Source organism: Podarcis erhardii (genome assembly GCF_964252035.2).
Source record: "Podarcis erhardii genome assembly, chromosome: 14".
NCBI classification, from domain to species: domain Eukaryota; kingdom Metazoa; phylum Chordata; class Lepidosauria; order Squamata; family Lacertidae; genus Podarcis; species Podarcis erhardii.
The window spans coordinates 5,105,792-5,132,233 of NC_138503.1; the positions used below are offsets into that span (position 1 = coordinate 5,105,792).

At 46.6% G+C, this 26,442-nt stretch overlaps 1 protein-coding gene across 5 annotated transcripts in view; it reads left to right on the forward strand.

Annotated features, from left to right (window-relative positions):
- TLN2 (talin 2) overlaps nucleotides 1-26,442 on the forward strand; it is a 183,322-nt gene that overhangs the window by 69,867 nt on the left and 87,013 nt on the right. For all 5 annotated transcript variants that reach the window (XM_081838619.1, XM_081838621.1, XM_081838620.1 and 2 more), the window contains exons 2-7: nucleotides 3,098-3,269; nucleotides 8,297-8,394; nucleotides 10,653-10,782; nucleotides 12,587-12,739; nucleotides 22,379-22,521; nucleotides 24,270-24,397. In XM_081838619.1, the coding sequence (XP_081694745.1) occupies nucleotides 3,134-3,269; nucleotides 8,297-8,394; nucleotides 10,653-10,782; nucleotides 12,587-12,739; nucleotides 22,379-22,521; nucleotides 24,270-24,397 (788 nt within the window). In that variant the 5' untranslated portion in view covers nucleotides 3,098-3,133. The remainder of the gene's footprint in view (nucleotides 1-3,097; nucleotides 3,270-8,296; nucleotides 8,395-10,652; nucleotides 10,783-12,586; nucleotides 12,740-22,378; nucleotides 22,522-24,269; nucleotides 24,398-26,442) is intronic.

Here is a 26,442-nt window from a genome sequence, read left to right on the forward strand (position 1 = left end):
TGAATACTCCCTCTGTTTCTAGAAAAGCAAAGGCTGTTGCTCATCTGTTCCTTTCCTTGCAGGGCACGGTCCCCAGATCTGATGTTTGTTCTCACAAGTGGTGGCGGCCATTCTGTCAGCTGTTGGAAATTATAAAGTGAATCGCTCTGTGGGGGGGTGGGAGGGGGGACCCTGAAAACAATAAAAGCCTTCAGGGTTTTTTATATTCTTTCTGAGTAACAAACTGTCCTGGCATCTCATTCAGTCATGTTTTTAAAAGTAGGATGGTATTCGGTTTCTGGCTTACATTTCCTAGGTAAGTCAGTGTTCAGAGATCAACATAAAAAAGATGTTCCTAGCTTGTTCCAGACAGGCCAGGAGTGGGTAGCTTGTGGTCCAGCAGATGCTACTGACTCCAGGTCCCATCAGCCCTTGCCAATGCTCAAAGATGGTGGTAGTTGTGGTCCAGCAATATCTGGAGAGCCTTAGGCCTCCCATTCCTGTTCCAGACATTGATATGCTCCTGGCATTTGTGTTGCTAATGCATCCATGGGTGTTCACCTGAAGGACAGCGAACATTAACCCCCATATCATGAAGCAGGGCTTTGCTGAACTATCAGCTGTTCTGAACTGCCCCTAAACTGTGCCAGCCATTATGAGAACTGTTTAAGAATTGGTGTCTGGGTTAAATATTCCACCCCCTTCTTCGTGGCCGGGTTTTTTTTAGATTGTAAGCCTGCAGGCTGGGACTGTCTTGTTTTAATTGATTGTATGTAAGCCACTCTGGGAGGCTTTCGGACTGAAGAGCGGGGTACAAATGCTCTAAAGAAATAAATTTTCCCAAGCTCTTCTCTGTTTTTAAAAGAGTTAAGTTTCTAGCATTTGTAGGACCTGAAGTATATTAGGCAGAATGTACCTGCCCTGTTCTTCTCTTTGTGTGTGTGTGAGAAGCAAGCCTTTTATCCCTTTCAGGTTTTTTTCTCTTCACCCCAAAAACAATCCCTGCAGACCCCCCCCCAAAAAAAACGAGTGCATATGCCTTGACAGTGCTTCTTCCAGCAAAGGTCTGGTGCTCCACTGCCTTCCCTCCTCCAGTGGAATCATGTGAGTTGAGAGTGGAGCCGGAAGGAAGTCTCAGTCCTCAAGGAAGGGGCATGGATAACTCAAGGTCTCTTGGGACCTAGCGTGCTTCTGACAACATTGTTATGCCTTTGTGCAAACTCCAAAATGACACAAAAGCAGAAACTCCATCCATCTTCATCAGAATCCAGTGGTCAGATCTGCAGCTGTTATGAATGGGTGCAGATTTTGACAGAGCCCGGAATGTGCTACAAGGACTACAAGTGATTTTTGGAGGTGTCCCAGGTTTCACTCCCAGGCATCTCAGGTTAAAAGGCTATCAGGGAAGTCCCATATGAGGATTGTTTGTGTCCCCGTGGAGCAATGAAGCAGTCAAAACTCTGGCTCACATCTTTTTTTAATGTAATCTTTGTAGAGAGGCTATTTGGCCCCTTATGCAGAGGCCCCTGGGAGGATACAGGAATGGTTCCTAGAATATTTCGTGGCTAATACAAACAAATTAATAACAGTGTTGGTGGCCAAGTCCCTCTTCATTGTTCAAAGGTCTTGTAAGATGATACTCTCACTCTACTTGTAATTTGGAGCTCATGTTTTTATCTTTTGTATCATATAATAATACAGTGGTGCCCCGCAAGACGGAAAACTCGCAAGACGGAAAACCCGCTAGACGAAAGGGTTTTCCGTTTTGGAGGCGCTTCGCAAAACGAATTTCCTATGGGCTTGCTTCGCAAGACGAAAATATCTTGCGAGTTCCTGCGGGGGGTTTTTTCCTCCCCCCCCCTTTTCCTAAGCCGCTAAAAGCCGCTAAGCCGCTAATAGCGCTAATCCGCTAAGCCATCAATGGGCTTGCTTCGCAAGACGAAAAAACCGCTAGACGAAGAGACTCGCGGAACGGATTCTTTTCATCTTGCGAGGAACCACTGTATGACTGTAAAATTGGCTGTCTCATTGTGAGGTGTACCAAACTGCACTGATGGCGCTTATTTGAGGTTTTTTTAATTAGTTTTTAAATTAAAGATATTCTTGTGTTACAAAACAAATAAACGGGGGAAAGTTCATGTCACTTTATGTAAAGCTCTTCTAACGTGTTCTGGGCTTGGGGTGTCTGTCCTCTGCCATTCCCCTTGCACAGATGGCAAGCAAGGCAGAAAGAGTGGGATTTGCGCCTGTGCTGTACTTGACAGAGGAGAGAGGAGGAGAGGAGAGTCCTCTGTCTGAAAGTGTCCTCAGTTGAAGGGCTTAAAGATCAAGGCTTAAAGATGAAGGGAGAGCAAGCAGTACCTTGAAGTTGCCCCCCAACAGCTGGCACCATCTGGGCAGCAGACTGAGCAGGCACCTGGTCACAGGCTTCCCTGTTATGGAGATGGTTGTGGTGGTGGTGGTGATGATGTAGCGTTACTTATTCCCCCCCCCCCATCCAACTGGGGTTCCCCAGCCACTCTGGGCAGCTTCCAACAAAATATAAAGGAAGAAAACAAAACATTAAATGTTAAAAGCTTCCTGAAAAGGGCTACCTTCAGATGCCTTTTAAGGTCATTTAGTTACTTATCTTCTTGACATCTGACGGGAGGGCATTCCATTGGGTGGGTGCCACTACTGAGAAGGCCCTCTGCCTGGTTCCCTTAGCATCACTTCTTGCAGCAAGGGAGCTGCCAGAAGGCCCTCGGAGCTGGACCTCAGTGTCCAAGCTGAAAAATGGGCGTGGTAACGCTCCTTCTAGTATACATGTTTTATCCTTTGTATCATATTGTTTTTGAAACAAGCGTATGTTTTAATGCTTGTGTTTTTATTCTTTGCACACACTGTTTTAATGTATCTATGACCACATAATAAATGATTGAGGATTTTAGGGAACTGGTGATGGGAATGCCCACTGTCTTCCTTTGGAGAACCTGTGATTTTAGAAGATGATATTAGCAGGCACAGAAAGCTACCGTGGAAGATGTAGTTTGGTTGTCCTGTGATTTTAAAAGGACAGGATTTTTTATTTTTTAAAAAATATAGCAATCTAATGTGTCTTGTTTTGTTTCTGCCCAAGGTAACATAAAGAGAAACCTGCAAGAGATCTGGCAAGATGGTTGCTCTGTCCTTGAAGATCTGCATTCGCCAGTGCAATGTGGTCAAGACGATGCAGTTTGAGCCCTCCACGGCTGTGTACGACGCCTGCCGCGTTATTCGTGAGCGAGTGCCAGAGGCTCAAACTGGACAAGGTTAGTTTTGGCAAACCCCACATCTGAGTTACAGTCTGACACGTGATGCCAGGTCCAGTCGTACCTCGGGTTGAAGTACCGTATTTTTCGCACCATAGGACGCACCGGACAATAGGACGCACCTTGTTTTAGAGGGGGGAGAACAAGAAAAAAAATTCTCCCCCTCTCTGCCCAGCGCCCCTTTAGCGAAGTGGCAGGAGGCGCTGCGCAGAGAGGGGGAGAATTCCCCCCCTCTTGTTTTCCCACTCTAAAACAAGGTGCCGTTTAAGGTGTGTTCAGGCAGCTACCTTGGAAGCCTGGAGAGCGAGAGGGGTCGGTGTGCACCGACCCCTCTCGCTCTCCAGGTTTCAGGTTCCTTTCGACCTGCTCTTTGGGGCTGGCAGGGGGAAGCCCACCACCAGCCCCAAAGAGCAGGTCAGGGAGCAGCAGAAAGGCGCAGTGGAGAGGCTGCTGCCATAGTCGCGCGTCACCTCTCCAGCCGGGAGACGGTCGCCGGGCTATGGCTCCTGCAGGGCTCCCCGCGCTGCGGATGTCTGCCCGGCGCAAGGGGCGCTCTGCTTCAGGGCGCCCCTCGCGCCGGGCGGCAGGTTGCTATCCGCAGCGAGGGAACTCCTGCAGGGCTCCCCACGCTGCGGATGTCTGCCCGGCACGAGGGGTGCTCTGCTTCAGGGCGCCTTTCGCGCCGGGCGGCAGGCTGCTATCCACAGCATGGGGAGCCCTGCGGGGAACTCCCGCAGGGCTGCCTAGGCTGCGGGTGTGCTCCCGAAGCGTCGGGCGCTCTGATTTCAGCGCGCCCAGCGCTCCGGGAAGCAGGCTGCTATCCTCTATAGAGCCTCCTTCCATAGCCGCACGTCACCTCTCCAGCCGGGAGAGGGTAGCGGGGCTATGGCGTCTTCGCTCCATAGGACGCACACACATTTCCCCTTCATTTTTGAAGGGGAAAAAGTGCGTCCTATAGAGCGAAAAATACGGTAGCTTCGGGTTGAGCATTTTTGGGTTGCGCTCCGCAGTGACCTGGAAGTAATGAGGCGTGTTACTTCCAGATCGTGCCGCTTGCGCATGCGCAGACGCTCAAAATGATGTCATGCATGGAAGCGGCAAATCGCGACCCGCGTGGACGCGGGTTGCATTTGCTTCAGGATGTGAACAGGGCTCCGGAACAGATCCCGTTTGCATCCAGAGGTACCACTGTATGGGGCAGATAAAGACTTGGCTCAGCTGAAGTGGGGTTTACATGCACAGCCAACCTGCAAAGGTTGAATGGCCTCACTTTGTGGGCCGACACAGCTTGATTTCAAACTCTGTGGGCAAGGAAGGGTCACATGACATCACTGTGGGCAACCCCCCCCCCATGTTTCAGACTTGGCCCACGGCAAGTGGGAGAGATAATGATCTGGGCTGCCCCACCAGGTCCAGTTTTCCACCCCATCTCTAGATGTTGAAGTGCAGCTCCCACCATCCCTAACTGCTGGTCTTTCTGACTGGGGCTGATGGGAGTCCATCTACATTTTGGGGGGCACATGGTTCCCCACCCCAGATAAGGCAGTGGGTGTCCTGATGAGCAATCAAGGTTCACATAATGAGCATGAAAAGTTCCTGGTGTCTCAGAGGGCCACCTTAGCAGCTGTTCACAGACTTTGGAACTCCCTTCCTAGAGAGGCCAGACTCTTTGCTACCTGTATTTTAATAGATTTGTTTTTATATTGTTTTAATTCTGTTACAGTTCAAATACTTCTTAACTGTTATCTGCTGTGTGTTTTTACCTTTCTGTGTTTTAATCTTTGTGAGTTGCCTTGAGTCCTGGCTCTGGGAGAAACATGGAATGTAAATAAATAATAGTGCCAGGTATTTCATTGGACTTGTGGAGTGATGTCCCTGAAGAGAGGGCGAATGCATTGTCTTCACTCTGTGTGTGTGTGTGTGTGTGTGTGTGTGTGTGTGTGTGTAGCAGGTGGGGAGGGAGAAAATGTGTCGCTGAGGTAGGCAAGCCTTGCTACCCTGCTGTTTGATTGCTCTCACAACTTCTCTTTTTACATTGCCACCCACTTGGGCCCCCACCCAGCCAGGGGGTTAACACTTCTGTCCTGTTTTTGCAACACCACCCCCAGTGCAAAATTACCCAAAGGGTTGCCACTTTCTCTAAGAGGGAAAAGGTGATTGTGAAAAGGTCCTCTTTTGCTCATTTCCACTCGGAACAAACATGTTTATGTATTTATCATCTTCAACAAATAATGTCGGTTTCCAGGGCAATGGGAAACCTTGATTTATTTTAGGGCAACCAATCGCTCGCAAATTGCAGCAATGCTTTCTTGGGTGGCCACAGGCAAGTTCATATTAACTTGGGATTCAAGATTAGCAATGCCGTCATGCGGACTAGATGGGGCCTTGATTGGCAATGCAGTCTTGGAGTTAATTGTTGCTTCCCCGGGAGCTTTGAATCCAAGCTGGGAATTTCTGCCCCACACTGTAAACCGTTTCCGTTGCAAACAGGCTCCGCAAGGGCATCCGCTGAACAGCCGGATTAATAGACACTGATGGAGTGGAAGCATTAGCACTAAACTACTTTGTATTATTTGGTTCATTACGTTTGAATGCAGCCTTCATTAATTAGCAGTGAGTGATTAAAGTGCCGTCGTTGGAGCGTTGCCTTTTGGCGTTGCCGTTTTGGCCTTCGTCTCCTGCGGTTCCAGCAGTGACATGTCCGTGACCTTTGGGCACTCACCCTCGGGATGCTCCTCCGCAGATGTCCCTTGGGTCACAGTGTTTGCTGCAGCATTGCCAGTTTCTGCCAGCAGGAAACCGTGGTGCGACCAAGCACATGTGGAATGCTGTACGGTGGTACCTCAGGTTACAGACGCTTCAGGTTACAGACTCCACTAACCCAGAAATAGTGCTTCAGGTTAAGAACTTTGCTTCAGGAAGAGAACAAAAATTGCGTGGCGGCAGCGCGGTGGCAGTGGGAGGCCCCATTAGCTAAAGTACCTCAAGTTAAGAGCAGTTTCAGGTTAAGAACGGACCTCCAGAATGAATTAAGTTTGGAACCTGAGGTACCACTGTATACAGTTCTGGCTGCCTCACCTCAAAAAGGAGGTTGTGGAGTTGGAAAAAGGTTCATTATGCATGGCATGGAGAAAGGGCATAGAGAATTTTTTTTTCTTCCCTCTGTCATAGCGCTAGCCCTCGTGGACATTTGAAGAAGCTGTGTTTTGTAAGCTTCAGGATAGATTAAAGAAAGTCCTTCTTCATGCAGCGCATAAACTATGGAACCCGCTCCCCCAGGAGGCAGGGATGGCCCCCAACATGGATGGCTTTAAAAGAGGTTTAGAGACGTTCATGGAGGAGAAGAGGGCTCTCAGTGGCTACTAGCCAGGATGGCGATGCTCTGATTCCACAGTCCGCGTCAGCAATGCAGCTGAATACTAGTTGCTGGAAACCACAGGAGTGGAGAATTCTAGATTCTGTTTCTGGCTTCCCCATTGGGGTGTCAGGTTTGCCACTGTGAGAACAGGGTGCTGGACTAGATAAGCCACTGGCCTGAGCTAAGAGGCTCTTACCAGAACATTCTTACCAGAACTCTAGTCATAGGAATGTTCAAGTTCCTGGTTTGGGGTCTGTCAGGGAACTGCCATCGGAGCCAGAGGCGGAGGGAAGGCTCCAGAGGGATGCCGGAGAGGGTCCCAGTAGGGAGAGAGGCAGCCCATCCGCTGGGGAAGGAAATCAGCGTAGCACCAGTAGAGGAGGGGGGCAGATGGGGGAATCGGAGAGAAGGCTCCAGGACTCCTCGCAGGAGACCAGTGGGGAGAGCACGGGTCCTCTGCTGCCCACACCCTCCCTGCGCAGAAGACTTCCGCGCAGGGAGAGTAGGAGGAGACTGGGCGTCAAAGAACTTCTATGCTGGAAGAAGTTCAAGAAACACCCACTGACGGATTCTGCCAGCGATTGAGACAGCCATGGATGGGTGGCTGTCCGAACAGAAAGGGTTCACCCAGGTAACCCAGCCAGGTGTGGCGCCAACTTACGCACGAGCAACCCCCTAGAACCATTACAGGGTCTTACCATGACTAAATACAGTGGTACCTCTGGATATGAACGGGATCCATTCTGGAACCCTGTTCGCATCCTGAGCAGAACGCAACCTGCATGTGCGCGAGTCACTATTCACCACTTCTGCGCATGCGCATGACGTCATTTTGAGCATCTGCCCATGCACAAGCGGCGATACCCAGAAGTAACCTGTTCCGTTACTTCCGGGCCGCTGTGGAACGCAACCTAAAAATGCTCAACCTGAAGCATATTTAACCCAAGGTATGACTGGGTTATATATAACCCAAGGTGGGACGCAGGTGGCGCTGTGGGTAAAAGCCTCAGTGCCTAGGGCTTGCCGATCGAAAGGTCGGCGGTTCGAATCCCTGCGGCGGGGTGCGCTCCCGTCGTTCGGTCCCAGCGCCTGCCAACCTAGCAGTTCAAAAGCACCCCCGGGTGCAAGTAGACAAATAGGGACCGCTTACTAGCGGGAAGGTAAACGGCGTTTCCGTGTGCGGCTCTGGCTCGCCAGAGCAGCGATGTCACGCTGGCCATGTGACCCGGAAGTGTCTCCGGACAGCGCTGGCCCCCGGTCTCTTGAGTGAGATGGGCGCACAACCCCAGAGTCTGGCAAGACTGGCCCGTACGGGCAGGGGTACCTTTACCTTTACCTTTATGACTGTACTTCAACCTTTGAGAATTCTTTACCTTCTCTTTTTAAAAATGAACACTGTAATGGCACCTTTTGTAGATACAGTGTTCACTTTCCCTTCCTCTCCAAAGCGAACAGTCAGCTGTCCCAAGCGCCATGCGATTTGAACTGTGTTGAGGCAGGTGAGCCAATTATGGGAAAGAGAAAGGAAGAGGAGGAGGGGGAGAGAGCTGCAGGGAGAGGGCAGAAGCTGGAGGGGCACTTCATGGCTCTCTAATCAAGTGGAAAACCTTCATTTGGAATACACTCTATTTGCTCTGCAATCTGTCCATTTCTGCCTTTCATTTCCCAGCCTCTGACTATGGGTTATTCCTGTCCGATGAAGATCCACGGAAAGGCATTTGGCTGGAAGCTGGGAGGACCCTCGATTACTACATGCTGCGGAATGGGGTACGGCTGAGATCTGTGTGCTCCTGTGAGACATCTAGTTTATGGAGAAGGGGGGTGGTCTGTTGGTGACTGTTCAGGCAGCAGGGCTAGGTAGAGACTCCACGTCTAGAAGGAAGCGTATGGCGTTGGATACTAGTCACAGGAGACTCCTCTTATAACATTTGTGAGTCATGGTAGAAGCGGAACCTCCATGTGCAGGGACAGTTGACCTCTGAACACAATGTGTTGCGAATATACTGCAGGATTGGGTTATTGCCTGCATGCCTTGCTTGGCTTTCCAGAACCACCTGGGTAGCCTTTGTAAGGCGGGGGAAAGAGGCTGGACTAAGTGAGTCTTAGCATGTCCACTCTTACATTATAAATTCTCCACAAAACTTAATTAGGGCCCATAGTTTTGGAAGATTTCACCAACATTATCAGAGTGTGAACGATGGAATGGAAAAGGTTTCAGAAAATACAGTGCTGATAATTTAAAAGAAGGCTTGTGTAATTACTTGGGGTTGTATCCACTGTTGCACCCGCAGAATTCCTCAAGGGCAAGAGGACTTTCCTTCCTCTCTTATTGCCGTGCAGCCCCAATTGTATGAATATCTGCCCCAGCAGGTCCCCCAACCCTCTGGAGCAGATTTTGAAGGACCACAGATATACGGACCCAGTTTGGGTTGCCAAGTACACTAGTTGGCCCTAGTGCTTCTGCTTATTAGGGCTGCCGACTTCCTAAAACCACATTTAAAAGTACATAACACATTTTAATTGTGGCAACAGGGGGGCTGAAGGGCAGAGGAGAAGAAGAGGAAGTTCTGCTGTGCAAGCACGGTATCACTTAGAGCTTAGGGTATCACTTAGAGCACTTAGAGCTGTAGCCAGTTCTAGTCCTACTCAGAGTAGATCCATTGAAGTTGATCGACATGACTAACCTAAGTTCATTCATTTCAATGGCTCCACTCTGAGTAGGACTAGAATGGTACCCTTAGGGATTCCCCCACTCTAGATTCACCCTTCAGAGCCTGGTGCAAAAGATACAGAGTTAAAAACTCTGAGGCCAGGATTTTGTTTGAATTCTGGGACAGGATGCACTTCACAGCTCTTCCATACAAACATCTGCACCTGGTTCCTCCAGGCTTTTTTCACCTCAGTGGTGTAATTTAAGGCGGGGGGGGTAATAATAATAATAATAATAATAATAATAATAATAATAATAATTTATTATTTATACCCCGCCCATCTGGCTGGGCCTCCCCAGCCACTCTGGGCGGCTTCCATAGAAAGCAAAAATACAGTAAAATATCACACGTTAAAAACTTCCCTGAACAGGGCTGCTTTAAGATGTCTTCTGAATGTCAGGTAGTTGTTTATCGCTTTGACATCTGCTGGAAGGGCGTTCCACAGGGCGGGCGCCACTACCGAGAAGGCCCTCTGCCTGGTTCCCTGTAGCTTTGCTTCTCGCAATGAGGGAACCGCCAGAAGGCCCTCGGCGCTGGACCTAATTTCATTGCTGCCACTGTCAAAACAGTTGTGACTTAGAAACCCTTGCTGATCTACTGCAGAGCACCCAGAAATCTGCCAGTTGCTTCAGATCTACCTTCTGTCCACTCCAGGTTAGAATGCTGGAGGCAATCTGGAATAAGCCAGAACAATCACCCCCCCCCCTCCAAAATGTTGGTTGTGCTACAAAGCAGAGGCACCCCTGTTATGTGACAGGAACTTCCTCAGGAAGGCCGGCGAATCTGTGCGCATTTCCTTAAGGCATCCCTGGAAAGCCCTTGTGGCACTGGGAAGCTTCCTGGGACCCCTAGAGCCTCATTTATTGACTTCATTTATTAAGATTTCTTACTCACCCTTCACCATAAAGCCCCAGGCTGGGTTACAAGGAAATAATTATAATACTATGTTAAAATCAGTTTAAAACAGTTTATATCAGAAGACCAGAGTGGGATCTAAAATGTATGCCTCAGCTGTCATAGGATAAAGATGCGTATCTTCAGCATATGACACAGTGTAGGTGCTGGAGAAACCTCAGGCAGAGGTCTGGGGTAGGAGGGGATTCCTCATATCAGAAATTGTGGTCAGTTGGAATGACTTTAAGTTGTCTTATTGTGGCCTGGTGATGCTTGACGTAAAGGGGTCTGCATACTGGGAAGTGCAATGGAAGAAGAGTCCAACCCAGCCCCTTTCGGAACTTCACTGGCCTCCTAGGAGGGTCAGCTGGGTCTGCCTCTGACATATTCTTAAAAGTGTCCCTGTGACTCACTTCCTAGGATATTTTGGAATACAAGAAGAAGCAAAGGCCGCAGAAGATCCGCATGCTGGACGGGTCGGTAAAGACGGTGATGGTGGACGACTCTAAAACCGTGGGAGAATTGCTGGTGACCATTTGCAGCCGGATAGGTAAGGCCAAGAGTGCCGTTAACTCCATTTCCTAGGATAGATTTTCCTGTGAGGAGAAATAGCCATTGGGGTCCCCAGGCCTAAACCTCACCTTTTACTGTCTGTCCTGGTAGGAATAACAACTCCAGAAGAAAAAGAAAGGGTGCTAAGTGAGTGTAAATGGAACTTGCTGGTGAATTGGGGGGGGGGACAGTTGGGGTCTTGAACCTTGATGCATGATCTCCATTCTAAAAAAAAATAATAAAAAATTCTCAGCCATGGACCACATTCTGGGGGGTCTGAGACAAAAGTGGAGGAGGGTCCATGGATGTGACTCTTTGTACAATAAGCCCACAACTTATGCAGGATTTACGTTCCAGGGGGTCACACCTACAGCCAAAATCACATATGATCAAAACCTATTGGGTTCAATGGAGTGTGGGATTGCCAAAGTCATTTCTCCCAAAACCCTGACTCCTTTCCACCTCAATTTTATTTTTGCCACATGCCCAAGTTAAAAGCACACAAGTCATACAAAACTTTCTGTATCCCCATGCACCTCCACAGTCCATTCCTGCAAGGAAGAGGCATTGCCATGGTCCAGGGTTGCATTCCAGCCAGGCAAAACGCCTTGAAGATATGCAGAGCAGGTTGGAGGAGGGGCGTGGCCTGCAGGCAGTTCTGGGGCCCAGACTGGCAAGCCTGGAGGGCCACATTTGGCCCTTGGAACTTAGGTTCCCCACTTGTACCATGAATTGCTTCATTCTTCTATTCTTCCAAGATGTGTTCCCAGGTGGAACATTTGCAGCCAGCATGTTGGCCAACCCGTGACTCAGAGCTAAAACTAAAGGGCTCCTTCCCTCGGCCACTGGATGTTGCTGGGGTGTGTTCTTAGTTTTTTCTTTAGAGCACCTGTACCCCACTCTCCAGCCCAAAAGCCTCTTGCGGAAGCTTATGTACGGTCAGTTAAAACAACGTTGTCCCTGCCTGTAAGCTTACAGTGCGAAAGACACAGCACAAAAGGAAAAAAGGATGTGCAGGGGAGAGGGAGGCAGGAGCCAACTCAGGAGCCAATTCTTAAAGTTAAATATTGGTTCTTATAATGAGCAGCTGGAATGGAAACTTTCAGGGGTAGTTTGCATCTGGTCTTTCAGCAGAGCTGGTGGCAAGGGCCCTGCTTCCCACATCTCCCACTGTCCCAGCCTGAAAGAATGACTGCAGGCTGAGAGAGAGCTTTTGTGCCACAGGGGCTGCCTTTCCCAGCTCTGTGACTGGTAAGATCCCTCCCCTAGTGATGCCAGGGACTGAACTATGGCTTAGCATTATAATGAGCTAAGCCACACCCCAAGCACTGTGGTTAGTAAAAACTAAGTGAGCTTCATAAACCATGGCTTGTTTCTAAGTGGTTAATCTGAAACAGAAGTGAAAGCTACCAAACTCCTCCTTGTGGCTGTACTGGAGAAATGCAGGCCTTTTGGAGCACCTGGGCCCAGTCTCATGTTCTAAATTGGCCTGCAAGGCCTTTTCTTTTTTAAACAGACTTTAGGACAGTGTTTCTCAAACTTGCGTTCCTATCTGTTGTTGGACTACAACTCCCATTATCCCTGACTGCTGGTCTTGCTAGCTAGGGATGATGGGAGTTGTAGGACCCAAGTATGAGAACTAGCATTACATCCAAACTAGGCCATGGAGTTCCCCGGGGCAGAGCAGCAGCCTTCTAAAAGAACTGTGCTTGGGGTTTTCTGGCTTGCTTTAGACAAGGATGTGGTTTCGGACCAAATAGCTGTGTTGAATAAGCAGGCTTAGTTTGTTCTTGCAATTCCAGGAATAACCAACTACGAAGAATACTCCTTAATCCAGGAGAGCAACGAAGAAAAGAAAGAGGAGGGCACAGGGACCCTGAAGAAAGATCGGACGCTGCTGCGAGATGAAAAAAAAATGGAGAAATTAAAGGCAAAGCTGCACACGGATGATGACCGTAAGTTGTGCTCCCCAGTGAAGCTCTGTGGCCTTTCATATTTTGCTGGACTCCAACTCCCATCAGCCCTAGGCAGTGTGTCCAGCAGCCAGGAATGATGGCAACTCTGGTCCTACAGAGGATGCTCAACATGTTCCCAACCTATGACTTGTCGGAATAAAGAGAAACTGAAGTTGGTGACAGTCTCTGAAAACAGAAGTGAATTAACCGTAGCTCTGACTTGCAGAAAGTCAGACTGTCTGTGTGTTTAATAATTTGTGTTAAAGGTTTTCTTAGTTTACAAAAGTACGTGCATTGTCTCTTTATCAGGTTGTGTTTTCTACAGATCAGTTACATTTGTTGTGAGACATTAGTGTTGTATGCAGTATAAGGTTGAGACGAGAAGGGGGGGAATTGTGCCAGCATCCACTGGATATGTTCTCTTTCTATTCTCTTATTATGTTTCCTTGGTAATGAGAGGTATTGGGGGGGGGGCAGGGTGTGGTTGGTTGTCTGTGGTTGACTGCAGTGGGGTTTGATTGCAATTGTGAGGGGAGGAAGACTTGTTGGGTCAAGTAAGCCAAATTGATTCATATGCTGTTGATGGGTTCTTGTTGTGGTCTTGCTGGGCTGTGTATGTGATAAAGGGGAGCCATACTAGGGTGAAGGTATCCTTTTCTATTTGTCCCTGTATCAGTTTCAGTTTGTTGGTTAGCTTCTCTAGTAAGGCTGTTTTCCATACGAGTTGGTACCAGTTGTCCTTGTTCACTCCTGACAGGTCCCTCCAGTCTATGAGGCTTCTAGTTGCTGAGAGTAGGTGGGCTATAAGCTCTTTGTAATGTGAGTCGTCATTATGATCTTGGTAAATCTTCAGTAGGGCCAGTTCTGGGTTGAGTTCTAATACTTGTTGAGTTCTAATACTTGTTTCCTGCTTGGCAGGGGGTTGGACTCGATGGCCCTTGTGGTCTCTTCCAACTCTATGATTCTATGATTCTATGATTCTACTTGTTTAGTCATTTTGCATATCTTTTGTAGGACATTTGTCCAGAAGGGTTGGATTTGGGAGCATTTCCACCACATGTGGAGGTATGTGCCTGTAGAGGTGCAGTCTCTCGAACATTTTTGTGAGGTTCCTAGGTGTATCAATGCCAGTTTCTGTGGTGTTAAGTACCATCTGTATGTGAGTTTCAGTGTGAGTTCCCTTCTTTTGGCTGAGATAGATTTAAGGGAGGTTTAGACCACATTCTAGTCCATTGGGTGGGGATAATTTAATGGCCTATGTTGTGCTCCCATTGTTTTTTGATTGTGTCGAGGGAGCTTGTGGGATTTTGGACCAGTATTTTTGTATATTGTGGATACCATCCCTTTGCCTTGTCCCTTTGTTGTTAGGAGAAGATTTTCAAAGGTGGTCAAGGGCCTAGTTGCTGCTGATTTTACTACTGGTTGTTTTTTTTAATGAAGGCATACAATTGGTGGTGTGTTAGCCAGGGTATTTGGGTGCCCCCTAGTTTGTCTTGTATTTCTTGTGAGCCAAATTCTCCACTGTGAACAATCAATTTTAGACTTTAAAAATGTATATTGGCTGCCAAGGAACAACTACCAGAAAAGATTAGTTATCAAGTTTCACCAGAATAGAACTCCAACTAAGGTTTTGCACATGCGAGATCATTTGGCAAAGTACCAAATATTATTGACAAGAGTTTTTAAAGACAGTATGTGCCCTCCATTGTGCAAACTAAGATGCAAGGAACAAGCATAATGAACAATAATTACTTTGGTGCAATAAAGAGCTCAGCTAAGAACAGCAAATGCCAGAGGAGTGGAACCTCCCTCTCCATAGCAACAAGACCCGATTTAAATACCCCACAGAAAAAGGGGACTATGACTCAGTTAAGGGAGTCAGTAGACTTACAAGATTCTCCCCAGACTCCAAAAAAGATCTAGAATAAACGGTCCCTGGAACAGAAAAAGGACCAACGAAACAAAGAGGCTGCAGATAATGTAGAAGCTATAGGACTTAGGGAAATCGCCCCACTGACAGACACAAGGGCCCATAATGTATCATGCAGCTCATGTGCCTCTGTGCTGACCCTGGAATCCCCATATAGTCTATCAGTGGAAGATTCAACCTACTAATTCAACCCAGCCCAGATAAAGAGGAGGGGACTCAATTTACAAATGGAACACACTCAACGGGAAGCGGAACATGTTCTGCTTCCAAGGCAAAGTTCACAAACCAAAATACCTACTTCCAGGTTTGCAGCGTTCTTACGGTTCATTAAACCTAACAAGAAACCGTGGCTCCATTTCATTTTTTGTTTGCAATAAACAAAGCATAGTTAGGAAGGATTCAGATAAGCAAGCAAGCTGTGGTTTATTAAACCAGTTTGCTAAACCACAGATTAGCACTGTGTGTGAACCAGGCCAGTGTCTCCCTAAGTGCATAAATGTTAAAGAATGTCCGGTGTTGAAGAACATGGATGTTTGAATGTGTTGGGAAACTGGAAAAGACCTTAACTTTATTTATAAATCTTGGTCCTGCTGTACAGTAAGCGCTGCTTCTGACTGCTGCTTCCACGAAGCCTTTTGCACAACCCCCCTAATCGCCATCCAAAGCCCTTGGGGGCTAAGCCCCCAAAGTCCATCCAACAGAAACAACTGCACATTGCTTCCATTGTTTTACCCCTGCCTTCATTGCTTTCTCTGATACTTTACCATGCATGCTCCTTGGGGTTGGGACCTATCCTTTGCTGTCCAGGGAGCAGGTTCTATGGTTGTGATGCCTTGTTAACATAGCAGCTGATGCAGCAGAGCCCCATTTGAGCTAGATGAGGTCAGGACCCTGGACAGAGCCCTGCCTAGAAGGGAATTGTTGCTTCAGCAAGTTGCAGAAGCCTTCCTGAGGTCTTATGGAAGATGGCTGGTCTGGGCTTTGTGTGACCCCCATTATTCTCCAAGGAGCTAGCTGTTCTGCAGCTGTAGGTGGGTGATAAGGACTGCCCCTAGGACTGATTCTTTTGAGATTCAGATTCTACCAAAGCTATGGCTTCTGACCCTGAAGGAGCTTTCGCAGGAATGGTGACACCTTGCCCAGGTTATCCTCCGAGCTTTGCAGTGGGTGGGTGGGCAAAATGGTTGAGGGTGATATCCTCTTCCATTTTTTACAACGCACTAGGCACCCCCTGATGATGCTGTATAAATATAATTGCATACCCAAGATCACACTGTCCTTTCGCCTTTCACATGTGCTCGTAAATCTGAGCATAAAAATACAGAGACGTTTCCCCACCTATTTGGTGTGTGCCTATAAGTGTGCACTAAACCAGGTTAGTGAATGAGAGTCCAGAATCAGCTGTTTGATTTGATATGGCATGCAAGGGTAGGATCCTTTATATATTGCAATGGAACAACAGAGGTTCCCAGGCAACAACTATACATATTCTTTATCCTCCTCCTTTCCTCCTTCCTTGCCTCCCCCGCTGTCTTTCCCCCTTTCTAGAATTGGCTTTTGACCAGCCTGGGATCTCTTGCTGCCCACTTCTCTTACTAGAGTTAAGAAGTGCTATTTAGGTGTGGACACTCTCTGTGTGTGTGTGTGTGTGTGTCGCCTTATTCACCTTAGATGCTGGAGGTCAGTGCAGTGAGCTGCTTTCATATGCTGGAATCTGCAGTCCAAAATATCAATAGTGTTTGCAAAGGAAGCTAAAACAATCCTCACTTTGTTCTGTAACTCTGACAGCGATCCAAGATGATAGTTTACCATGCACAACTTGGCAGGGGCAAGGACTTCTTTATTTTATTGATTTTATTTTAATTCCATTAGTGTATCCTAGCTTCACCTCCCATGCAGGTTTTAGAGTTGCTTGTCAGTTAAAAATAAAAACTGAGCAAAGGAGAAACTAAGCAAATTTATAATAGGTCAAATGAGACCAAAACAAGACTTTTGCAGTGATCCTGTTCATTTTTAACTTTAATTCAGCATGAGCTGCATATATGATGTATAACACTGATGCCCACTCCACTGCTTCAGTCTGCAGAACCAGCCCTGGTACAGGTTCCACATAATACTCGTTGCACATTTGTAAGAAATTGATCTTCTAGTGTGGCAGCACCTACACTTTGGAACTCCCTGCCTATTGACACCAGGCTGTACACTTTCACTGTACACTTTTTTTGCACTTGCTAAAAACATTTTTGTTCAGGCAAGCCTATACAGTGGTGCCTCGCAAGACGAAAAGAATCTGTTCCGCGATTCTCTTCGTCTAGCGGTTTTTTCGTCTTGCGAAGCAAGCCCATTGACAGCTTAGCAGATTAGCGCTATTAGCGGTCTAGCGGCTTTTAGCGATCAGCTGTTAAGCGGCTTATCAGCGGAACAGCTGATTAGCGGCTTAGCGGCTTAGGAAAGGGGGGGGAGCGAAAAAACCCCGCGGGAACTCGCAATATTTTTTCGTCTTGCGAAGCAACCCCATAGAGAAATTCGTTTAGCGAAGCGCCTCCAAAACAGAAAACCCTTTCGTCTAGCGGGTTTTCCGTCTTGCAAGGCGTTCGTCTTGTGGGGCACCACTGTACAGATAAGCAGAAATTTGACGTGGTTTTTTTTAATCTGGTTTTTAGTGTACTGTTGATTTTTATTATTTTTTTGGGGGGGAATGTTTTAAACAGCTGTTTTTAACTGTCTTTACTGATAATTTCATTGTTACATTAATTTTGTAAACCGCTTCGAGGCTGGTTTTTGTTTTGTTTTTACAATCAAGCAGTATATAAATTTTATGAACTAAATAAATAAGTGTTCCTTAAAGGCTGGAACTTGCTGCATGGTTCAGCTGCTTTCAAGGAAGCTTGGAAGCTGCCGTATGTCCATTCAGACTGGCCTGCCGGCCCAGTATTGGTTGCTTTGACTGGCGGCAGCTGCTCTCCAGGGCCAGGGACTCAGAAAGGTCCTTCCCACCATTGACAGGCAACTGTCGTGCTCAATCAGCTGGGGCTGAGTGTTTTCCCCACATAACTGGAATCCTTCCAGCCAGGGAGGACGAGGCGTCATGTAGTTCTGTGGGAATGCGGAGGAAGTGCTGTGAGGCTTTGAGTGCTCAGGCCAGCTTTCAAAGGAGCTTGATGACTGCAGAGTGAGACTGCGGCATTTAATCACCTCTTGGGTTAATTTTTAAAAAGGGCTTCTGAAGGCCAAATCCATTTCCCTATAATTCTTAGCACGTGCAGAATACCTAAATGCAATGACAGTAAACTATGCGATCTTGATAGTTCCTGGACAGGATATTGGCCCGATTCCATTTTCCAGACAAATGCCGTAATCATGAGGATTGCATAGCTCAATATGTAGTTATGAGTCTGGGGTGTGGCAACTTTCCTCACAACAGAAAAAAACACCCCTGCCGTTAGATGATAGAAATTATGGGTTGTATCCAACGAAGTTCTACTTAGGGAAGACCCACTGAAATCAATGTACTTAAGCTAGTCATGCCCATCCATTTCAATGGGTCTGCTCCAAGCAGGACTAACATTGGCTACAAACCCAATGACACAGGTGTTTTAAGCTGGTTTTTGTTTATTGTTGGTTTTAATTGCTAGTGTTTAAAACCGTTGTTTTTAACAATGGTTTCATTGGTTTATTCCTTTTGTAAACTGCTTTAAGGTTTTTCACAATCAAGCAGTCCATAAACTTTATGAAATAAATAAATAAATAAACACCCACCTGCCAAAATATGAACTCTGAATGCTCTTAAAAATGCTCCTGTAAAGTATCTGTAGGCTAATAACATGCTCTCTCCTTTCAGAGCTTTCTGGTGGTGGTGATAAAACTTGTTACCAAGGTGCTCAGCCTTGCTGGCATTCTGAGTAACTCCCTTTAAATGCCTTGACTTTTTTGATTCAGTTGATTCAGTTTTGTCTGAGAAAGGCTGACAAAGCAGAAGGATATAAAAGTATTTGCTGACCTCAGTTTCATATTGGTTAATGATGGGGTGCTCTAATGATGTAGGCATACAAGCTTAAGAACCCTGGGCATGCAAATTATCTTTCTTATCATCTAACTCCTAACTTAATCAAAGGATCCAGCCCTCTTGGAGCCCAGGGGCAACAAAACACCACCTGTAAAGTATTGGCTCTGACCGTCAATCTGTTGGTAACTATTAGCATTTCTTAAGGACAGGAACCTTCCACCGGAGATATACACAAGAAGTTGGCCACTCTCTGCTCCTTGCACACTTGTGGCAACTCTTAGGAGCCCATCAAAGCCCTCCTCTCCTTTGCTATGCGGGGGGGGGGGGGGCGGCGGAAATGACTATTTAACTGCAGTTGACCTATGATACAGTTCCCCAGCTAGATTTGGGGCATCCTTCCCCCAGGTCTATTTTGCAGGTCCAGGAGGAGGATTACATGGTGGGACACGGGCTGCCCCAACCCCTTTACTTTAGTCCTCCTGCCCACCCTTCCTTCCAGGCTCCCTGGCATTTCCTTCTCTTCTCCATTTTTCTCATGGCAAGCTCAGTTCACTTAGACACCTTTGCAACGGCGCCGGCGCCTGCATCCCCTCCCTTCAAAGAAGCTTCACAACCTTACAGGCATTCAGGGACCTTCAGAGTCCACATAGCCCACCTCTCCCATCGCAACCAGGCCTGGGAACTTTTGTCCGCCTGGTGCCAAGAAGGGTCTCTGGATTGGGCCCCTGCTTTTTTCTATCAGGCCTGGGAGAGGGAATACTGTTGCTTTTCCTTCTCCTTTAGCCTACTTGTTTCTAAGTTTAGCCATGCTGGGGGGCACGTATATAATTATTCCCCCTCCATCTACCAATTAGGCTCTGCTTGTTTGTCTGCTGCCTCCTTTGTGTGCTGTGTTTTCTCTGTATTTGGTAGGTGAAGCTTTCCAGGGGCGGTTTTAGGGTAGCTTGACCGGTTCAGCTGCACTGAGCACCATGCTGAGTCGCCACAGCAATGCTCAAGAGCCAAAGGGGCGCTGAATTTTAGCATCTCGCAGGGCGCCACCGAAATTTGAGAGCTCATAGTCTGCCACTGTTCTTTCCACCTTAGACTGCCCCAGCTGTAATTCTGCTGGTTCATTTTGAAAACTGTCTTATTTTAATGAATTCCTTTTCATTCTGCAACAATCTGCATAATAAACAATATTTCTACATCATAATAAAATGCACATTCTTTGATATTACTCTCTGGTCTAGCGTCTGAGGACCAATTCCTCCATTCAGGGTGGTCAGCCTGATACATCCCCCCTCCCCGCTCCACCCCATCTGGAGGGCTACCCCGGAATAAAGTGCCCAGTGTAATATCCTCATAGAACAGTGTGACTTCAAGCTAAAGATTTCATTACACGTGTGTTCCAATACACAGGCATACATGTGTGCTTATATGTAATGTGCAGTCAATGACACATGGCAACAAGCTGCCGCTAACTTGCTATAGAAAGAGAATTTGCTTGGGTATTTGATTAAAACAGATTCAGTTTTGATTGGGGCTGGGAGTTAGTTTTTGTATTGCCCTTGCCCTACCCTACAAGGTTGTTGTGAGGATTATATACACTGCTAACTAAGTGCCTGGCATTGTTATTGTTTCCAATATTTATAGGTGGTTTTTCACCATAAAATAGTTTACAAATCAATAATAAAATGGCACATGTCAAATACTATGGGGTTGAAAACAATAAAAAGCCACAGGTAAGAATGTGAAATTGGCTTCGTACAACTTACTTAAAGTGCCTCCTGGAATACAGGTATTCTATCTCCAAATGATAAATACAGTGGTACCTTGGTTCTCAAACTTAATCTGTTCTAGAAGTCCGTTCCAAAACCAAAGCGTTCCAAAGCAAGGTGCGCTTTCTCATAGAAAGTAATGCAAAATGGATTAATCCGTTCCAGACTTTTAAAAACAACCCCTAAAATTTAACATGATTTTTACTGTCTAACGAGACCATTGATCCATAAAATGAAAGCAATAAACAATGTACTGCAGTCACGCATGCATGCAATCAATCAATAGCTGAACTGGGTTCTACACAGTCACAAAAACTAAACAAAAAAGCCACAAAAATGCAAAATACAGACAGACCTCAGCCTAACACTCAAATCAGAAGCGTAACACTCAAAATGGAGCACATTCAGCTTCCGAAAAAGGTTCACAAACTGGAACACTCACTTCCGGGTTTGCAGTGTTTGGGTTCCAAGTTGTTTGAGTACCAAGGCGTTTGAGAACCAAGGTACCACAATACTGTATATGTAGCAACAGTGGCCACACCCCAGGAGTGGCTTCAACTGGCCGGTCTCAAACCTTCAGTGAGTTAATTACTTATCCTGCATGCGAAGACCGGCTGTGGCAGATTGAGCGGACAAGACCAATAGTGGGTCCAACAGTTAAGCAGGCAGTTTCTGCATGTGCTGTAGATGGAAGTAAGAGGCAGCTGAGGCTCATCAACCTGGGAAGGGAGCCCATCTAGGAGAAGGAAAACTATGATCCTAAACCTCTGCTGCCTTGCGGGATATCTTCAGGAGGAGAAAAGACCAAGGAGTAAATCTGGAGTGGAGTTCCTAAGACGGTTGGCTCCTTGTACACCTCCTTCCAGCAGCTCCTGCAGCCAAGCTGGTGCCAAACATATTGCTCTGCTTTCCTTTGGACCCCATCAGCAAGGCTGAGAGGCAGCCCCGGATCTCCATGCACACTACTAGGCTTGTCCCCAGAGAGGTCACTTTGGTGGCAGCGGTTTGGCTTCACCTCCAGAGGCTCTGTCTTGAGACAGATGGATGCAGACAATGAAGTTGGCTTCCTTTTGAGGAGTTATCAGGAATGTGTATTTGGACTCTTTTAGAAGTTTACATAATTGTATATGCATCATTATAAGGTACGTGGGTGGCGCTGTGGTCTAAACCACAGAGCCTAGGGCTTGCTGATCGGAAGGTCGGCAGTTCGAATCCCCGCGACGGGGTGAGCTCCCATTGCTCGGTCCCTGCTCCTGCCAACCTAGCAGTTCGAAAGCACCTCAAAGTGCAAGTAGATAAATAGGCTCTGGCGGGAAGGTAAATGGTGTTTCTGTGCGCTGCTCTGGTTTCGTCAGAAGTGGCTTAGTCATGCTGGCCACATGATCCGGAAAAACTGTTTGTGGACAAATGTCAGCTCCCTCGGCCAGTAAAGCAAGATGAACGCTGCAACCCCAGAGTCGTCTGCGACTGGACTTAACTGTCAGGGGTCTTTTACCTTTTTTATATATCAATTGTTAGTGTATACTTTGAATTCTAGATAAGACATTTGCCATTTCATTTCATGTTCTTGAAAGCGGATACCCTCTAGATGTTGCTGGACTGTAGCTCCAGACACCCTCTCCAGTTGCTGGCCATGCTGGTTGGGACTGATGGGAGTTGGAGGCCAGCTACACCTGGGGTACCTGGTGGGGGAAGGCTATGTTACTGAAATACTGACATCTCAGTGTGTGTGTGTTTTGGTTGGAATGCCTAACTCTTGCATTTGCAAAAAGAGGGAGAAAGAAAGGTGTCCACCTGACGCCCTCCACATGTTTTTGACTACAACTCCCATCAGCCCCTGCTAGCACAGCTGATGGGAATTGTAGTCCAAAGGGGATCAGGTTGGCAGAGACTGAGTGATAGTAATGTGCATATTGTGAGTCTTTTTTTCTTTCTCCGCTTAGTAAACTGGTTAGATCACAGTCGAACATTTCGGGAGCAAGGAGTGGACGAGAACGAGACGCTGCTGCTGAGACGCAAATTCTTCTACTCAGACCAGAATGTGGACTCGAGAGACCCTGTTCAACTAAATCTGCTTTATGTTCAGGTATGCTAGAGCTGGAATCAAGAAATCCCTCTCCAGCTCTGCATCAAGCCAAGCCCTACTCTCCTTGCCAGCTATCCCAGCTTCAGAACAGAAAGAAGCCTTTGAGTTACAGTTTAGATATACATGTTTATCACTTGTTCACAGCAACATCCAGGGGTGACTTACAAGTGTGAATACCAAGGGGCTGGATTTTCTAATAGGCCAGTAAAGGAATGTTCTTTGTTTCAGTAGAACAGGCCAAATGGAAGGTGTGCTGCACTATATCTTTCTGTCCTTTATGTAATCCATGAAGGGTTAAGTTCATTCTTCCATTTCAGAGCTTCCGAGGAGGCAAATCAGACAATTTTAAGATAAGTTGACTGTTGGCTGGTATAGATAAGTTCTTCAGCTAATAAGGTACTTTTATTTCCACTAGCTGCAAAATAAGATAAGGGGCCCTTTTTGAATCATTTTAATGCTAAATGTTAGGGGGAAGTGTTAAACTAAAGGAATTTTCTAAATCCGGTATTCTGAGGGTTTATCCCTGCCGTATTGGACCAACTTTTTTGCCCTCTGTGTTTTGCAGATAGGCGCTTTATGTTTATATTGTAATGTCTGTTGGCTATAGACAATAAGACTTGACGACTGCATGGATGTGTGAACATGCTGTCCCAAATCAAGTACAGATAGCATTTCCTCATTTGCGCACGCACACACACACACCCCGCATATCCTCTCGCACCCCCTGGACCACAAAGCTGTTGTTTTTATTGTTGTTTCCTCTTTATATTTTATTAAGATGTTACAGTGGGGTACACAAAGAGAAGAGCAAAAACTCACTGGGGAAAGCGAGTGTGTCAAGCGAGAGTCCATATTTAATAGTACTGCATAGTATTATTTCCCCATGCTTTGGAGCCCCTGGGAAGCTCAGCAAACCTGCTGCCCCTGGAACTGGGTGTGGAGAATGCAGCTGAATGGGACACAGCTGTGGGCAGCCTGAGGAAGGGCCAGCCACCTTGGGCCTGTCCATAAAAAGCAAGTCTAGACTGAGAGACTAGGGTGATGTCCGCTGTTTCCAGGAACTCTTCTCATTGTGATATTTTTGTGAGTGAGATGAGAGTTTGTTTGGACCCTGGCTGAGAACCCGGAGGCTGAGAGAGAGAGCGTGCCTGAAGATGATAGAAATGACAGATAAATAGATATAGAATTTAGTATTAATGCAACATTTTTACATTTTTTGTAATATTTCATTTAAATTGTCTCTTGTAGCTTCAGTTTTTTGTACTCCACTTAGATATATTTTCAATATATTAAATGGTATAGAAATTAAATAATTAATCAAATAATAAAAAATATTCCAGATAACACCTAATGCTCTGCACCTCCATGTCAGTATTTACAAAGCTGTGTACATCTTCTGTTTCCCCAGAAGCTGTTTTTTAAACTTGCTACGTGTCTTTCAGTGGTGCACTCAGATGTGAGCCATCAAGTGACATCATTAGATGATGCAATAACAAGCCAGAGTGCTTTTGCACAGCCCCTGTTTATTTCAGTGGGGTTTATGTAGCAGAACTTACCAGTAATCAAGAACCATTAGAAGGCACCTTATTCCAGGACAGACTGTTTGTCCACTGAGGCCAATATCTAGCTCCACCACATTTGCTATGACTGGCGGATCTTTGGCATCCAGGTGTCAGAGGCCAGGAGTCTGCATCCTCTTCAGGTGAAGCAAATGCATGACGCAGACTCTTTCTTCACTTGCTTTCCAGGCTCGTGATGATATTCTGAATGGTTCCCATCCGGTGTCGTTTGAGAAAGCGTGTGAATTTGGAGGTTTCCAAGCGCAGATCCAGTTTGGTCCTCATGTTGAGCACAAGCACAAACCTGGATTTTTAGAGTAAGTTGGTCCAACGATCTTTACACATGGGGTTAAACTGTTGTGTGCTGTTCCGAGAAGCCGGGGGAAGATCCCACAAAAACAGATCTGGGCTTCCTTGTTGAGAAAGCAGGTAATAGTGTTATAAAGCTCTCAATGAGAATTTCACCAAAGGCAAGCAGTTGCCGCTGCTCCTTCACAGTGTGCCCTCTCAGTCTAGACCTATGCACCCAGTAAAGTGAGGTGGTAGAGACCTGTGGTAGTGGAGAGGACCATATCAGTTTAGACTGGAGGCAGGGGATCATCCTTTGGAAGACCACCTTATGTACATCCAGGAACCCAAGATTGAGGAGCACTGATTTAGGTACCTGGTTCCCTCCAGCTGCTTTGGATTACAGCTCCCATCAGCCCCAGCCAGCATAAACCTAAGATGCTGTGCTTGATAGGAATATAGCCACGCTTACTAAGGATTATGGGAGTTGTAGTCCAACAACATCCGGAGGGCAGAAGATTGGTGAAGGCTGCTCTAAGCAGAACACTAGCGTGACAAGGAGAGAGGGATAGACTAGAACCTTGATCCTTCATGTGCTAATTTCTCTTCCTTCTGGAATTCCTTGCTTTAGTTTTACTGTTATTTCACCTGTTAAGCTTCTGTGCAGTTGTGTGCAGTTTCTGTATAAAATATTTCAGTGAAATGGCTGAAAATCTTCCTTCCCACCAAGGGGAACACTGTGGCTCTCAATCCAGCATCTGCAGCAAGAATAATATTCACAGCAACCTCTGCCAGTGGGGGTATTGTCTGTTGTTTCCTTTAAGAAATGACAGGCAGCACGGAAGGAAAAACCAAAGGGTCTCTTCTGATGAAGCAGGGAGCCTTCAGGAGCCACGAGTGGAGATTTGTCCAGAACACCTTGCCTCTGCCTTTTCCCCCAATGCAACTATTCAAAGGCTGAAGCAGTGTTTTTGCAGGATCTGTGGGTTGGGTTGTTTTTGTTTTTCTGAAAAAGAAAAACCAAGGTACTGTACCAGCAAGTACCCTGGCGAATGCTCCCTTGCACACCCAGAGTCTTCCCTAACATGCAAATATGAGTACTTCAACAAACAAAATGCATGTGTGTGACCTTGCAAAGTTGAGGCCTGCCTTAACTCGTAGTGGAGCTCCAGGTACCTAGCAGTGGTGGTGGGCTGTTGCTGCTCTGTCACCTTTTCGATTTTGATTGTTGCGCTTGAACAGCAGAAGAATTCATATGGCTGCTACAGATGTTAAAACACTCTCTCAACACAGGAAGGAACAAAAGATGATGACATAGATTGTCCTTGTATTTAAATACATTTGAATAATGTAATTGCATAATAATTGAATTTTTGTATCTCTCTGAAGAGAAGTGGTTCCCTTCAGTGGCATAAGCATTCTGCTCAGAGTTCAAATTAAAAAGAGCTGATGGATGATTTCTCTGCCCTTTCCCCACTCTGTACATATGATTTCCTTTTAATTGGATGGAGTCTCTTCTGAAGGCCGATGTTATACTTAACCATCATTTCCAAAGGAACAGAAGGCAGTTCACTGTGCTTTTCTGCTGAGCCATTTTTCCTTAATGAAGGGGTCTCTCCGGGTTTTTCATACATCCCTTTCGGGTATGAACAGTAAATAATGAAGCCTTGAGTTAAGGCAAAGCAACAAGGGACAGCGTCAAGAAGGGTCCCCTTCACAACTTTCTTACCAGTCATTTATGGGCAGTGAACGTCTACAGCAAGGGCTGCTTCATACACACCCTGGGTTTGCCAACCAAGTGTACACACAACATAGACCACTTGCAGCTCCCTGATTGTTGTATCTGTGAGATACATACATTTGCTTTCCAAGATCCATTTGTTGCTCTCATAAGAGCCTGAGAAGGGCCTAACTGTAGAATTTGAGCAAAGGCCCAACTAGTCCAGCATCCTGTTCTCATATTGGCCAGCCAAATGGCAAGCAGCCCCCAAGCTCGTTTGTGATTTCCAGAGACTGGTATTCAGAGGTAGAACATAGCCGTCGTGGCTAGTAGCCATTAAAAGCTTTGTCCTTC